General features: G+C 30.7%; 2 protein-coding genes, 1 non-coding gene and 1 pseudogene across 4 annotated transcripts in view; 3 read left to right on the top strand and 1 right to left on the bottom strand.

The window, feature by feature from the left end:
- LOC106412152 (protein PLANT CADMIUM RESISTANCE 2) overlaps positions 1–16,023 on the top strand; it is a 28,048-nt gene extending 12,025 nt beyond the window's left edge. Inside the window, exons 1-4 of one of the 2 annotated variants that reach the window (XM_013853044.3) lie at positions 14,863–15,100; positions 15,296–15,367; positions 15,487–15,699; positions 15,782–16,023. In XM_013853044.3, the coding sequence (XP_013708498.2) occupies positions 15,013–15,100; positions 15,296–15,367; positions 15,487–15,699; positions 15,782–15,864 (456 nt within the window). In that variant the 5' untranslated portion in view covers positions 14,863–15,012 and the 3' untranslated portion in view covers positions 15,865–16,023. Of the gene's footprint in view, positions 1–14,862; positions 15,101–15,295; positions 15,368–15,486; positions 15,700–15,781 lie in introns of those variants that run through there. The other variant, XM_048765260.1, reaches the window with a different exon arrangement.
- On the top strand, positions 1,031–2,291 carry LOC111212801 (protein PLANT CADMIUM RESISTANCE 2-like). The gene is made up of 4 exons (XM_022714399.2): positions 1,031–1,257; positions 1,484–1,555; positions 1,648–1,860; positions 1,983–2,291. Exons 1-4 carry the CDS (start codon positions 1,179–1,181, stop codon positions 2,060–2,062), a joined length of 444 nt encoding a protein of 147 aa, XP_022570120.2. The 5' UTR covers positions 1,031–1,178; the 3' UTR covers positions 2,063–2,291.
- On the top strand, positions 8,229–9,453 carry LOC111212802 (annotated as a pseudogene).
- Positions 8,625–8,724, bottom strand: LOC125592240. Its single transcript, XR_007328079.1, has one exon. It is a non-coding gene; the product is annotated as a U6 spliceosomal RNA (small nuclear RNA).
- Positions 16,024–17,516: the final 1,493 nt, after the last annotated feature.

A 17,516-nucleotide genomic window follows, 5' to 3' on the forward strand; every position in this document is an offset into this window, starting at 1 on the left:
ACGACGGTTTTCGTCGGAATTTCATCGGAGTATGGCCGTCGGATTTCGCGTGTTTTCTTGTTGTGGGAGGGAGGTGCTTTCAAAGGTAGATCAGTGTGAGGAGTAGAGACCAATGGTTAATGAGTGCATTGAAGACGACGCTTCAACTGAGCCTAACTCCGTAACGTTTCTAGATTTTTTTCGTTTGGAAGATGAACAGAAGCATGACTTAGAATGGAGAAGTTTCGGCCGAGGATTCAAGAGGAGGAAGAAAGGATGACGCCGACTGATGCGGAGCCCAATAGCTTTCACTTCAGGCCCAAACATAAACATCACGTAGCCCACAAAGAAGGTGTTTCACAATTAAATGAAATGCTAAGTTTTGTTTCCCTGGGACACGTGTAGCGCCGTCAGGAGCTGACTTTCTGACGTTGCATCCTACGTGGCGCAACCAGGAGGGAGTAAACTCTTCTTTATAATAATAGATTTTTATTTTTATTTATTTTCCACGTAACGAATTGGAACCTTTATATATGGTCTAAAAATGCTAAGGGCGACTTCATCAGCATTCTGCCACCCAGTCAACACGCTGTTATTGATTACCGATAGAGATGAAAACAAGTGGCTGGTGAACTAGGATGTATGTAACATTCTCATGTAACATACGGTCTATGTTACATCCTAGTTTTTTTCCCCAACAATGTTACATTCTATTTTATTATTTGTTGAACTGTGATTAGTTTGATAACTAATGATGTCTTTTATTTAGAAAATGTAAGAAATTAATTTTTTTAATCTATGTAAATGTCATATATATTAAAAACGAAGGGATACTTAATAATATTTAGTTATTTTTTTCTTGTATTAATTGTCTAGAATCCATGTGAGAGATTTTGATTGAAGGTGTTCTATGATTTGAAAGAATAATTAAAATTTTAAAATATAGTTTTATCATGTTTAGTTTCTTAACTTCCGATAAGAACCTCACTCTAAGAATCCCGGTTTAATCATGGTCTTAGAAGGCTATGTCATCTGTTATGTACCCTTTTGCATTCTTACCATTTTGTTTTCTTAGAACTGAAAATAATATCAAACCCCATATGTAATAATAAGGAGAAAAAAATATCAACCCTATAAATATCATCACTACTAGGCATCATAAAGTAACAGAGCGAAGAAGTAACAGAACGATAAGAGTGATGGAAGTTAAAGGCAAACCTCAAGCTGAGGGTGAATGGTCCACCGGTTTCTGTGATTCCTGCTCGGATTGCTCCAACTGTAAACTATTCTTTTCAATTTTTCAATAATTATGAAATTCTGTAAATAATCGCTTACTTAAATTCAGCACCATATATATACACGATCCATATATAGTATCTCATATAGACTTATAAGTTATTATACTGTATAGATGTTTTATCAAAATTTATATTACAAATCTATCATTTTGAGCCCAAAATTGATTATCTAAAATAATAATGGAATTTAGGATTAACTGTTGCAGGTTGTATGACATGTTGGTGTCCTTGCGTTACCGTTGGCCGAATCGCAGAGATTGTAGACAAAGGTTCCACTTGTAAGTTTCTAATCTTATCGACAAAACGGCAATCGTTTTTGTTTTCTTAATCAAAAACAAAATCAGTTTATTTAACAGAAAATAAATTTCAGCATGCTGTGCGGCTGGTGCGTTGTACATGTTACTAACGTGGTTCACGGGCTGTGGATTCATCTACTCGTGCCATTACCGAACTAAAATGAGAAAACAATACAACCTTAAGGGTAGCGAATGTGGAGATTGTTTCAAACATTTCTGCTGTGAGCGTTGTGCCTTAACTCAAGCCTATCGCGAGCTCACCAACCGTGGTTTCGATGTACCCCTTGGTATTATTTTATTTTGTTTATTAATCTTTAATCAAAGCTTCAAATACAATAATTTCCGTACTATTATTTCGCTTTGTTGAACCAAACTCACTCTGTTTTAATATAAACAATTAACTTGTTAGGATGGCAAGGAAACGCTGAACGTCAAAATGTCGGCGTTGCAATGGGTGCCCCGGTTGTGCAGGGCGGCATGATGAGATGAATTATATTTGCGTAACTTTTATATTTTGTTTTCTTCTCCTCTGAACTTTCTTTCTTAATATCGTTGTCTTGAAAATAAATGGGGTTTTGTGTTTCTTTTCTTCGTCTCTTGGGTTTGATATGGATTTTATGAAAGTTTATATAGTACGTGTGCGTAACTGTCATTTAATAAATAAATGTGTATGTAATTGTGGATAAGTAAAGTATTTTGTAATAGTTTCGTTTAATGATTCCTCATGCATTTTTGTAACTTTGTTAATTAGAAAATGAATACTCATTAAGTAAAAGTAGTCGTAGTTAAATATGTTCTTTGTTTTTTTTTTTTTGGTAAACATGTCAAGATTGTATTACTAGTTTTTGAGATTGTGACAGAAGGTACAACGAGATACTAGTAGCAGAGAATACAAACACCGAAATGAAACTACTAAACAACAACAAAATACAGTAAAGAAAAACACGATTGAAGACGGACACCAAAAGACGAAGGAGAGAGCACTCGAGAGAACTTGTGAGAGTTGCCTAGAGTACGCAACACGCAAGATCAGAATTCCATAGTAAGGCATCAGTTATAACATGAGTCACGAGCCGGTAATATTGTCTTGCCCAGGCACTCGCCTCCAAAACATGACCTCACCACGAAGCCCTGCCACCAACAGAGAGCAAAGACACCAGCAAGAACTCGGAGCTCGCAGCAGACGACAATGGGGCCGCACCAAAGTGGTGAAAACCGACGAACCAGAGCCTGTCGAAGCCCCAGACACCAATCACCGCAAACAGCCACCTCTGCTCCTCCCTCCTGAAGTTCAAAGGTATCAGGAAACTCCAACAACCCGTAAGACCCTCACCGGAACCACCAACACCCCAACATCAATCCCACAACCGCTCTTATTTGGATAGACTAATGGATGATAAACCCGCCACTTCCACCAGACCCTGCACGATAAAGGAGCTAACACCACAGGGCAAGAACCAAAGCACTAAAACCCTTACTGCAGAGATGCTAGCGACACTCGCTGTCACCGGGAGTGAGGACGAAGGTAGACTACAACAACCTAAGACCACATTGATCCGCACGAGTGACAGACACTGAGAACCAGAGCCTGACCAAAAATCGAACAAGGAAGCTCAATCTAATCAGTTCACCAGACTGCCACCTCCGGTTAAGATGAGAAGAAGAGCTCAGCCCTCCTCATAAGCTTGACAGCAACACCTTCTAGCCACAAGGAGCCATGCATCCACGTACAAGGAAAAACCACTAACAGAGAGTCACCATCACCGCCAGGGAACTCGCTGGAGACCCAAAATCGACTCTTGATACTTCAGTTTCTCATTGGTAGCGAAAAACAACGATGAATCTGAAGTAGAGATCTCAGGGACGAGAGCCCTCCAACCGAGAACGAGGAAACCTGTCTTTGACACCATCTAACAGACGCCGGAGGAATCGACGATGACCGGAGTACCACCACCAAAGCACAATCGTCCTCCATTGAAAGCAGATCTGACCAGATCTGAGCGATGCCTCGAAGTTAGCCCTCGGAAGAACCACCAAAGCACAATATTTTCTTTGTTGGTAGAAATACCGAATGAATCTATATAAATTTGATATATTATGCTTTAATTTGGGTCATTGCAAAATTTACAAGATAATGCCAAACTCCAAAGGGACACCAAAACACCAAATTTGGTGTATTCTTATCTTCAATTGGACACTAAAAATGACATAATCCCACCAAATTTGGTGTAAAATGAATAGTGTTACATCAAATTTGGTGTAATACTATTCATCACACCAAATATTTAATATACATATTTTATTATTTTTCATTTAATTTTATAGTTCAATTATTTATTTTAATTAGTTTAATTGTAACTAAACATAAATATACTGTATTATTTGTTTTCAAATTATTTTACTATCAAATAAGAAATCACTAATTGATTATTATCATTTTTATATTGTTATGATATTTTTATATTTTATTTTATTTTCAAGTAAAAAATAACTAAATGATCATTATCATTTACTTTATATTGTAATATATTTTATTTTAAAATATTGATATATTTTATAATATAGTTAAACTTGTATTACTAACTAATACAAATTTTATTAAAATAAATATATTATTTTCTTATGTGCCTTTGATAATTAATAGTTTGTAGTTTTTAATATAATATTTTATATAAAATAAATACATAAAAGGTATTATATTGTTAAACCCAAAAATATAAATGTAAATAATTTTTATAAACATAAAATTGCAAATTTTAACAAACATAATATCTAAATGTGATAAAAAAATTAATTTATCAATTAAAATAATAAAAATATAAATATTATTATAACTCAAAACATTAAATAATATATAATATTACTTTTAGTGTAATATTTGGTGTAATATTTGGTGTTGTGGTTGGAGATGACAAAAAAATTATGACACCAAAACACCAAAAATATTAGTATTTTATATGTAACTTTCTAAAATTTATGTATATGTGTGCTATTTTATTATATATATAATTTTTATTATATAATATTATAAAATTATGTGTTGTATAATATATTAAATGTATGTTTTATATGTGTTTGTTAAGTTTAATCATTATTAGTAAATTTTGTTAATGCCAAAAATTATATTGTAAATAAATAATTTTTTATAATTTTTTTTAAAGATTCATGGTTGAAGAAATCAATTCTCAAATTTTCAAATAAGGTCTTTGGTTAGAGATGCTCTTCCATGTGTCTTATCTGGTTTGCTTCATCCGCAACATATAAAATCAACAACTTTCGTGGCATGATTTTTAAGGATGATGTTACTAACAGATGACGACCAAAACAATATGATTGTATCGCCCGCGAATTGTTTGACCAATTTGATGATGAAATATATTATACAACCAACCATTTATTTATTCAAACTTACCCAAACCAAATTATATATGAAGCGAGAATGATGATTTCTTTAGTCTATTATATTTGATATTAATACCATGTTTTCTTTCTTTTCTTGTCAACCTACCATGTTTTCTTTTATAAACATACTATATTCTGACTCGTCCTTAAATGACGGGTATATTTTTTGTTTTACATTTTTTTTTAATTTTAAATTTGTGTTTATTCTTTGTATAATATTTCTTTTAAATGATTAATAAGAGATTTTAATAATTGTATTAAAATAGTTGGACAACATCTATATCAATAGGTCATGTTTCTGTTTTAATAGATCATATATTATCTACGGAGCAAGCTTTAAACAAAGGCATCTGGACCGGCAAGACCTCCCCAAAGCTTCATCTATTCTTATGGAAGATATTCCATGGAGCCCTGCCGCTGGGAGAAAATCTAGCAAAACGGGGAATGCTTACCAACATTTCTTGTAGACGCTGTGGTGAACTAGAGACGGCGGATCACATCTTCCTCCACTGTGCGTTCACACGTCGAATCTGGTCAGCAAGTATCTGGAGAAACGAGTTCATACTGACAGATACATCTACTCTTGCAACAATTTTTCTGGAGTCAGCGAACTACATCAACCTTCCGCCATTAGGAATCAAAGAAACGATCTTCCCATGGATTTGCTGGGCAATTTGGACAGCAAGGAACTACCTTATCTTCGAGAACAGGAACTTTGAACCTACTGATATTCTCTCCAAAGCCATTGCTAACGCCCGGGAATGGAATGCAGCGCAACTACCAGGCATTGATCCTCCTATCGCACGGAATCCTCGCTTACCACCGACACTCACGATCACCACTGAACCGGCCTGCTTCACTGACGCAGCCTGGCACTCGTCCACGAACAGAGCAGGGTGTGGCTGGTATATCCTAACACCTGAGAAGACTATCACTCTACAAGGCACCCGTATGTTTGAACACATCTCATCACCTCCGATGGCTGAAGCACTCGCCATCCGGTCAGCCCTCCTCCACGCCCTCGACGCTGGAATCACTTTAATCTGCATCAAGTCAGACTGTCAGGCACTCATCAATGCCCTCTCCTCGAAGTATCACTCGGCGGATATCTACGGAATCATTCGGGACATCGAGGCTCTATCTTATCGTTTTTCTCGCATTTCTTTTAGTTTCATTCCGCGATCACAAAACTCTATGGCTGATACCTTAGCCAAATCTGCTATGTACTCTGCTTTCCCCAACTAGTTTTGGTTGGAGTTCTAATTAATTAATTATCGTGTTCAAAAAAAAAAAAGATCATATATTATCTCTATAAAAATTCACATTTTAAATAACAAAAATAAAAAAAAAAGTGTAAATTTGTACATTGGCATCTCCTGTGATAAAAAAATGACAAGACCCTCGTAAAGATTTGAAGTGGGCCACAAACTGACAAAACTGGGGGTCCGACTCGGTATGTTTCTAATCATCTCACGGATTTTAATTTGCAAGATTCCAAATTCAACAAAACCCAACCAGTCGGATTTGTTTCTAGTGTCTACAAACCATCATTTAAACATCCATAATGATCTGTTGGTTGGGAAACATATCAAATCCGCCCTGCTTAACTCGCTCCGCAGTGAGTTGGTGATTTCTTTTCGATTTTTTTTATTTGTGTAAGTAACGCTATAACCTATGGATAAAATCAAGTAAATCAGTGTTTGGCTCTACTTGAGTTTACGGATTATCCACACATTACATACGAGTCATAATAATTATAATAAAATTATATATATATATATATATCTTTTAATTAAAAATTTCTTTTAATAATATTATAAAAGATAAAACTAATTTTAGAAATATTAAAGGATTATATTTAGTATGTTTATATTGTGATAATTAAAATTTAGATAATATATATTTTTAAAAAATATATATATATAAATTTGGTGAGTTGGAGAATATATGCGGTCTTAAATTGGTTGACTCAAATCCGTTTTCGCATTTAAAATATACAACATGCATCTGATCCATATCAAAAGATCTTGACCCGCATCCACTTTGTAGCAGACAAATGGGGCGGGACATTCGGTTTTTAAACAATTTGCCATCCTTACTTGTCCTCAACGCCGCACTCATCCACGTTTGCACGTTACTCCATACGACGGTGATTCATCTCTCGGGGTTGCCGTAGGGAGGCACACATCTGCTCCACGGCACGCGTTTCCGACGTGGGAGACGCAGTCGTGGACGGAAGCTGAGGCTGAGGCTGCGATGCATGAAAGTTTGAAAGATAAGCTGCCCTGTATTTAGCGCAGGAAAGGGAAACCCCGTTAGCGAGCCTCGCCGGATTATTTTGTACGGCAGAAGCGTAGAAAGCTAACGACGTGAAACACACGTCTGGGTATAGCGTTGTGTTGCAGCTCGTACGGATGAAATTTAGGTCGCTGGTTGTTGTTGGTTCCGGAGGAAAACGGACGGCTGAGATCCAGAACTGATTTGAAATTCATCCTTAAATTTGGTTCTTACAATAATAGTCTTATATGGCAGCTCAATACTTAGATCACAGATTCACAGTGGCCTTGCACTACTAAAGTATCAAAAACAAAAAGCAACTTGAAATATTAACAAATAAAAAAACATCTTATATTTACATGGTAGATCTTACTGATTTCAATTCTTGCCATTAATCTTGTATATATCGTACTGATACATAAACAGAACTGTTAACGATACGACTCCAAAACTAAAAAGAACTGTTAACGATGAATCCGAAAGCCGTGGAACGTTACAATAGTATTAACTTAGCATCACCTCCTTCGGGTCTTTCAGTTACTCTTTCCCACATTTGTGGGATCATTTATAGGTGCCTACTGGTGTTTTTTTTTTGAGTTTTTGTTTTTGATTGGTTGCACTTACGTTGTAAGAATAGTTTTTGAATGAATTACAAAGTGTTAAAAAAAACTTAATTAGCATCAGGTCTCTAAAAACAACCTAAATATTTGGAACTTTTATTGGAAATTTCTCACCAGATTTTCTGACAATTAACAAAATAAGAAGCTACTTAAATATTATTTAATATTGGTTTATGTATCTCAAATTATGAAGACTATATTAAATATTTAATAATATTTAATTGGCTTTTTATTTTATTGAAGAATCCCCCATGTGAGAGATTTTCATTAAAGGTGGTCTAATTCGAAAGGATAATTTTAAATTTTAAATATAGTTTTATGAGAAGCTTCAGACGTAGTCACGCAGAGAAGGCGACGTGTACCGGTACCTTTTGCATTATTGCCAATTTGTTTTTCTTATACCTAACTGAAAATAATATAAACCCCATAAATATCATCGCTACTAGGCATAAAGTAACACAGCGAAGAAGTAACAGAACGATAGAGTGATGGAAGTTGAAGGCAAACCTCAAGCTGACGGTGAATGGTCCACCGGTTTCTGCGATTGCTTCTCGGATTGTTCCAACTGTAAACTATTTTTTCCAATTTTCAACAAATTTAAAATCATGCGAACAATCGCAAAGTTATTCAGCACAATATATATGTACGATCCACATATAGTATCTCATATAGATTTATACGTAATTAGACTATATACATTTTTATCAAATTTTTAGATTACAAATCTATCATTTTACACAAATGATTTTCTCAAAAAGAATAATGGAATCGATTTGTGCTTGTCATCCTTGCACAGGGACCATACTAATTTTCTTTATATCATTAGAATTTTATTGGATGTCCCCGAAGAACATAATAATGGAATTTAGGTAATTGTTGCAGGTTGTATGACATTCTGGTGTCCTTGCGTTACCTTTGGCCAAATCGCAGAGATTGTAGACCAAGGTTCATCTTGTAAGTTTCTGCTCTTATCAAATTATCGACCGACAAAACCGCAATCGTTTTTAGTTTTTTAATCAAAAACCAATACCAGTTTATCTAACATAAAAATAAATTTCAGCATGTGGTACGACTGGTGCGTTGTATATGTTACTAGCGTGGTTCACGGGATGTGGGTGCATCTACTCGTGCTTTTACCGAACTAAGATGAGAAAACAATACAATCTTAAGGGTAGCGAATGTGGAGATTGTCTCAAACATTTCTTCTGTGAGCTTTGTGCCTTAACTCAAGCCTATCGCGAGCTCACCAATTAACCGTGGTTTTGATGTAGCCCTTGGTAGTATTTTATTTTTGTTTATTAATTTTTATTCAAAGATTCAATATATAATAACTTATCTGCTACTATTTCTCTTTGTTGAAACAAAATCACTCTGTTTTAATACAAACAACTAACGTGTCAGGATGGCACGGAAACGTTGAACGTCAAAATGGCGGCGTTGCAATGGGTGCCCCGGTTGTGCAGGGCGGCATGATGAGATGAATTGTATTTTCGTAACTTTTATATTTTGTTTTCCTCTCCTCTGAACTTTCTTTCTTAATATCGTCGTCTTGAAAATAAATGGCGGTGGTACGGTTTGTACTTTTTTGTTTTTCCTTCGTCTCTTGTGTATGATACGGATTCTATGAAAGTTTATAGACAAGACTTAGGTTCACCCCTGGGTGAACCTTTAAATTCACTTCTCTCAGTTAGATTAATAATAAAATAGATTAATTTTATTTTAAAAAATCCGAAATAATTGAAAAAAAAAAATAACGTCAATTTTAATAATGCTAACGCCATTAACTAAACCCTAAATTTTAAATCTAAACCCTAAACCCTAAATTCTAAACTCAAACTCTAAACCCTAAACCCTAAACCCAAAGCCTTATATCCTAAACCCAAATTAAACCCTAAATCCAAACCGTAAACCCTAAACCCAAACTCTATATCCTAAACCCAAATCTTACGCTCTAAACTCAAACCATATATCCAAACCTAATCCCTAGACCCTAAACTCAAATCGTAAACCCTAAATCCAAATCCTATATCCTAAAGGTTTGGGTTAATATTGATGTTGTTTCTTTAGGGTTTAAGGTTTGGGTTTAGAGTTTAGGTTTGGGTTTATGATCTAGGGTTTGAGTTTAAGGTCTAGGGTTTGGGTTTAGGGTTTACGGTTTGCGTTTAGAGTTTAGGATTTGGGTTTAAGATATAGGGTTTGGATTTAGGGTTTAGGGTTTAGAGTTTGAGTTTAGAATTTAGGGTTTAGATTTAAATTTTAGGGTTTAGAGTTTAGAATTTAATATTTAGGGTTTAGTTACGGCGTTAGCGTCATTAAAATGAACGTCATTATTTTTTTTCAATTATTTTAATTTTTTTTTTTAAATAATGTGTTTTATTATTAATCTATATGGTATTTTGATTGGTAATAAGATGTGAGGTGAATTTAAAGGTTCACCTTAGAGGTTAACCTAAGTTTTGTTCAAAGTTTATATAGTATGTGTGCCTAACTGTCACTTAAAAAATAAAATGTGTATGTAACTGTGGATATATATATACTATTATTTGAGAAGTGAATTTACTTATTTGTCATGTTTTCCTTGATTTTAGGGTTAGTCTTTAAAAAAATTTAATTTTAATTTGACTAATTAAAGTTTTAATATCTAATCAATAAACTTTATAATTCATTATTTAACTGATTACAAACTAATATTATAAAAATATCTCAAAAATAAATGGAAAACGTTTTTGAAAAAAGAAGAAGATAATTCCATGTATTTATTTTGTGTTTATCTATATCTATATCTTTATTTCTTATTTATTTATTTTTATAATTAGTATTATATATACACATATCATAATTAGATTTATCATTATACTAAAATATTATAAATAGTTTTATACAAAATAACAAAAATTGATTTATATTTGTTTATAAACGTAATATGTCATGGCATATTTTTAAAAATTATTAAATTTATTTTAGTATTAAAAGACTAAAAGAAATATATAAACAATAACAATAAATTTGATTTATATTTGTTTGTTAACGTGATTTCGTGATATTTTTATTTTTATTCTTATCATTCAGTTGCAAAAATAACTTGTATTTGTTATTTAAGTTGAAAATTTAGTATTTCTTTGTTTTTATTTTTACTAAATATTTATTGTTATCATCCAGTTGTAAGAATAACTTTCAAAAAAGAATATTTTCAAAACATTTTTTTTACAACAAGTACCTTATATTTATGAAAATTTAAAATTTACTTTATTTACTTTTAATTTTTCAAGAGTTTTAAAGAATTATAACTTTGTTTAAATTAAAATTTCCTCAAATATACATTACATATTAATGTTTTGTTTGTCAACATAGTTGGTCTTCTTGAGTGTTTATTCAATTATTATAGGAAGTATTTCACAATATAATTATACATATATCAATATTCTTATTTACTTTGACTAATATAATATATAAAGCTGAGTTTGGTTTAACATTCTTGTGTTTTTAGTTTATTTTTAACCGACCAGTAATTTACTAATTTTCAAAATAATGGTTGGGACCTGGATTTTTTTTAAGAGAAATTTTCTATGATAGCCATTTTTATGTTTTTGTCAAAAAAATAACATTCAATGAAGAAAATGACTAAAATAAGTTTTGTTAAAGGGGATAACTAATCTAGACTTAGGGTTTAGAGTTAAGGTGTGGAGTTTTTGGGGATAGGGTTTCAAATTTTTAAAAATAAAAAATAAATATTAAAATTTTCAAAATAAAAATGGATTATTTTGGTCATTTTCTTTTTTGAATGTATTTTTGTGACAAAAACTTAAAAAAATATATTTGAGAGAATTGTCATTTTCTTAGATATAAACCTGGAATATGAAATAAGAATTATACTAGTATCAAATTAAATATGTATATATATATATATATATATATATATATATATATATATATTTGGTAAATGATACGAGAATGGGAATGGTCAATTGCGTGCCATTATAATTCTATATGATTTGGTCGTGATTGTAACTAGAGATAATATTGATATTTCCGTCGATTTGAATCATTATTTTTGGAATTTAATATTTTCTTTCTTAGTTCAATAAGTTAACACACTTTGTTTTACAAATTCTAATAATTTTGTCATAATCAAATAAAATATTTTTGTAAGAAATATGTGGTAAATGATATGACAATGAGTATACTTCTATGTGATTTGGTCGTGATTGCAACTAGAGATATTATTGATATTTCCGTCGATTTGAATGATTTTTTTATTTAAATTAATTAACACACATTGTTTTGACAATTTTAATAATTATTTATCATAATTATCTTGACTGATTTTGGGACATAAACTTTCACTAGTTCTCCCACAACCCTTTTCTTTAAGGGCATAATTTTAATGTTTTTGTGATTTTTAACATATGAACTTGCCGGAAAAAAAAGTTAGAAAAGAGTGAGACTTAATATATATGTGTAGGCGAAATAATAATAGTATAGAAATATTATTTTTGTCAGTCTGAATTAGTAAGACATATAACCTAAATCAATTAGAAAAGTCTTAATTTTTTCGAATGGTGTTCACTGTTTAGATGAAAGACTTTAAGTACTTTAATAAATAGTTAAATACAATGGCTGGGTTAAAAGAAGTTTAAGGTGATCAATATCATTCGATCTCCATGTATAATAATAATACTAAATCAAATAATGAAGTTTTTCTATTAGCTAGTGTTAGCTACCTTGAGAGCATATTTAATTTTTTTTAAAAAAGAGTAGTTTGGGCGACGTCAGAATCAGAGTCATACAACTATCTTTTCTGTTATCTCTTGAAAAATGATGAAAATACTGTTTTATGTTTTTTTTTATGAAAACTTTTTTTTTTTTTTGAAAAAGGGCATAGAGATTGATTATTCAGTTGTGGGGGACAGATGTAGCCCATGCCATCACAGATTCAGATGACCAATCAAACGATGTACACCTTTAGAGAGAATTTCAGACCAAAAGATGGAAACCATCAAAAGGGCTTTACGCAGCCATGTGGTGAGCACAAAGCGAACTATTATTTCGCCTTTTGATGAAAACTTGTTATATATTTATGGAGAATTCGCCCAAAAAAAACCTCAACTTTGTACGAATTGCCAAAAGAAACATGAACTTTTGAGCTGACCAAAAAAACACTAATACGTCGTTTTCAAATGAGATGAAACGACGTCGTTTTATATGATTTGAAATGAAAAATATGTAGACCCCTCGATTCGAACCCAGGTTGGTTGGTCAAATGGCAAGGTATTTTACCACTAGGCTACTCACACTTTCAATGTACTTACTTGCATGTTTACTTTTATTTGATACATATTAAATATAAAAAATTCTCTAAAAACTTAATAAGATCTTTAAAATTCCAAAAAAATAAAAAATAAAGAAGATTTTATAAAAAAAATTATTTTTCTTTTTAAAAAATAAAATTTTAATTAAAAAAAAAAAAAAAACTCTTCCAAAATTTTCTAAAAACTTAAAAAGATCTTTAAAATTCCAAAAAATTGAAAAAATAAAGAATTTTTTTATAAAATTAATTTTGAAATTAAAATAGAAAATAAAATAAAATTTTTTCTTTTCATAAAATAAAAAATCTTCCAAAATTTTCAATTTTTTTAATACATTTGCTAAAAGTTGAAATTAATTATACACACATAAAAAGTTGATAATTGTAACTTTAATTTTTTGCATTTTATTATAATTTTTTAAAAATTTGGATTTTTTTTAAAAAATGAAAATTTTGGAAACTTTTTGACTTTTTAAAGAAAAAAAATATTTTAATTTTAATTCAAAATTAATTTTATGAAAATTTTGGGAGATTTTTTTTTTAAGAAATATAAAATTTTATATTTTTAAAGAAAAATAAAAATTTATTTTCAATTTTAATTTCAAAATTAATTTATAAAAAATTTATTTATTTTTTTCATTTTTTTGGAATTTAAAGTTCGTTTTAATTTTATAGAAAATTTTGGAAGAGTTTTTATTTTTTTAAAAAGAAAAATAAAATTTATTTTCAATTTTAATTTCAAAATTGATTTTATAAAAAATTTCTTATTTTTCAATTTTTTGGAATTTTAAAGATCTTTTTAAGTTTTTTGAGGATATTTTTATATTCAATCAATACCAAATAAAAGTAAACATGTTAGTAAGTACATTGATAGTTCCACTAGCCTAGTGGTAAAAAAAATTTACCTTGCCATTTGACCAAACAACCTGTGTTCGAATCCAGGGTTCTACATATTTTTAATTTCAAATCATGTAAAACGACGTCGTTTCATCTCATTTGAAAACGACGTCGTTTCACTTAGCGCCAACAATAAACGACGTCAAATATTTCTGTTAAATTTATTGACGGCGTGCTAAATTGGCAAGTCAGCGAAAACATTGTTAATTAATTCTAAAGTCAATGAAAGTTTGGTGTTTTTTTGGTCAGCCCAAAAATTCATGTTTCTTTTGGCAATTCGTGCAAAGTTAAGGTTTTTTTTGGCCGAATTCTCTATACTTATGTGTCATTATCGTCCATAAAAATAAAATAGATTCATTAGAAACAAAACTCTAAGATCATGCGCAACGGGAATCTTTAGGTGGGAGTCTTTAGGAAAAAAATAATTAAATAATCAGTGGACCTACCAAAAGCTAAGGATTCAACCCTTAAAATTCCTAAATAAGAATCTTTTTTAGTGAATCTTTGCACTATTTGCGGGTCCCTACGACTACGTGGCGGTCCGTGAATGGTCATTTTTTTTTTTTTTTTTTAAATCCAAAATATCCAGGATTAATCCGAAATGTCTTTGTCGCTAAGGACTCCAATGAGTCTCACCGTTGCGCATGCTCTAACAGAAAAGGTAAAACTAAAAGTGAAGGAAATATTTAAATAGTGTCGGTGGGTACTTTCAAGGAAATTCGAAGATAGGCAAACCTTGTCTAATTTTTTGGTCAAATGTAGTAAAGGTTCTACCGAGTAAAAAGATAATGGACTTTTTTTTTTTGAGAAAGAAGATAATGGACTTTCATGTTCTTATAAATACAAGCACATCCTTCGTTTGTGATCAAAGACCTTAAACATCTTGTTTTGTTTAAAAGTTAGTTTCTTTTTTTCTCTCTCTCTCTCTATCTGTCGCGATGGAAGCTCAACACCTTCATGGCAAGCCTCAAGCCGAAGGAGAATGGTCCACAGGATTCTGTGATTGCTTCTCCGACTGCAAAAACTGTAATAAAATAACTCCGGTTTTATTTATTAATTTCTATATATTTTCACTTATATAATAATACATATAAAAATTAATAAATAACTAATGTTATGGTTGTTATAATTAAGTCTACAGTTTATACTTCTTTTTTTCTTCGTCACCTGGAAAAATGACCAACAAAACTTGTTACTAATCTTGCAAAAATGAATGAACAGGTTGTATCACATGCTGGTGTCCATGTATTACATTTGGCCAAGTCGCTGAGATTGTAGATCAAGGATCAACCAGTAAGCTTAACTACTTAAGTCTTAAACCATATAACAAGATATATATACATAATATTGTCAAATATAAAGAAAGGCAGCAAGCGATAGGGCTAAATAAATTGTGGTTTTGAAAATTTCAGCGTGTGGCACGGCTGGAGCACTATACGCGTTAATAAACGCAGTAACGGGTTGCGCATGTATATACTCGTGTTTCTATCGTGGAAAGATGAGAGCTCAATACAATATCGAAGGCAGTGATTGTGGAGACTGCCTAAAACATTTCTTCTGCGAGCTCTGTGCTCTGACCCAACAATACCGTGAACTCAAGAACCGCGGTTTCAATATGGATCTTGGTACATTGATTTCTCTTATGCATATTTTTTGTAATCTCAAAATATATATTCGCATTCCTTAAAATTTTGTTTGGTATTTTAGGATGGGCGGGGAACGTACAGAGGCAGCAGAACCAAGGCGCCGCGATGGGTGCTCCTGTCTTTCAAGGTGGCATGAACCGTTAAGACTAATTCTTTAATGTAATTTATTCGGTTTTATAATAAACGAGGTTTAGTCCTCTGTGTGTTTCTGTAATATGCTCGTGAATTATGAACTGAAAGTGATTATATATTTGTGTAATATTCGGTCAAAGATATGACATTTGGACAAGTCAACTTTCATCATATTATATACACATACGTATTTGACTTGGTTTGGTCGAGACTGTAAATGTGGACTGACTCGTCTACTGTTGTCAAAAATAAATCGTCTACTTCGAATATTCCAATCCTCTGTATATTATTTGTGAAACATTACAACATCTTTTTGTAGTCACATGTCATCAATAGGATGATTCTTAGAATTATTAGAGAAATATGTTGGTTCATCTAATTATATAATAAACTTTTTATTAAACTAATCGTAAATTCATTATTAATGTCATTTATTATTTTCTTAAATAAAGATTACGGAATTGCCTAATGTGGATAAAGTATATATGACAATTAATGATTTTGAATAATAAAGATTTGATAAAAAAAATGTATCTTCTATCAAATTTGTTTAATTTAAAACTATTAAAATAATTTAAAAAAAAAAGACAATAACCATATTATAAAAATTTAGATTTTTCTGTATATTTTATATTTTGAATTTTAAAAAATGACTATAAATTACTAAAACTGTTCAAAGTCTCACATTCAAATTTTGTGATCCATGGTTTAAAATTTTTGTTATGACAAAATACAAATGATTACAAAATCATATAAATAAAAGTCTAATTTAATTAATCATTAAGATTTAAAATATGTATGTATATATATCATTCTAAATTAAACTATAAACCATATTGAATAAATAAATATTTTAGTTTCAAAATTTACTTAATTTTTTTGATAAAAGTTTTGAACTAACATTGATAATTTTTTTTAAATTATCAATTACTAAAATTATTAATCCCACAATGAAAATTTTGTTATCAGTAATTAAAAGTTTTTACTATTAAAAATACACATGATAAAAAAAACATATGAGTAGAAAGCATCATTTAAAAAAAAAAATAGACATTAATATTAAAAATATACTATGTATGTTAATATCATTTAAATTTAATTACATATCCTATCAAAAAAAATTTTAAAAATGTTTGGATTAATAAAATTGATTTATACGTTCGCACCAATTTAATTATATATGTAATAGTTACTGACTTTTAATTATTCAATATATATTTATTATTTCATAATATCTAAGAACATATAATACATAAAATAATATATATATATATATATATAATGTTTATTCCGCGCAAGGCGTGGATCTTAATCTAGTAACTTGTTATATTTGATGTTAGAGTTCATTTGTTTACATCCCACCTTTTTCCTGGACCCACTTGGCGTTGATAAAATATACTCTCTCTGTTTCCGAAAGTAAGATGTTTAGATTTTTTACTTGTTCCACAAAGATATATTTTCTATATGTTTAAGGTATTTTTTTATACTTTTAAAAAATATTAAATAAAAATATTTGAATTGATTAAATTTCATTGGTGAAAAGTTATTGGAAAGTGTATAATAAATTAAAAGAAAAATTAAATTATAAACATTTATTGAATTCTTAATAAGCGTGAACATTTTAGAAAATTTTACTTTCGGGAACATGTAGAGTATATACAACT

Source organism: Brassica napus, chromosome C8, assembly GCF_020379485.1.
Source record: "Brassica napus cultivar Da-Ae chromosome C8, Da-Ae, whole genome shotgun sequence".
Taxonomy (NCBI): Eukaryota; Viridiplantae; Streptophyta; class Magnoliopsida; order Brassicales; family Brassicaceae; genus Brassica; species Brassica napus.

Coding starts and splice junctions, on each gene's coding strand:
- LOC111212801 (XM_022714399.2), top strand. CDS start 1,179: ATGGAAGTTAAAGGCAAACCTCAAGCTGAGGGTGAATGGTCCACCGGT. Junction 1,556..1,647: donor TGTAGACAAAGGTTCCACTT/GTAAGTTTCTAA, acceptor AATAAATTTCAG/CATGCTGTGCGGCTGGTGCG. Junction 1,861..1,982: donor TGGTTTCGATGTACCCCTTG/GTATTATTTTAT, acceptor TTAACTTGTTAG/GATGGCAAGGAAACGCTGAA.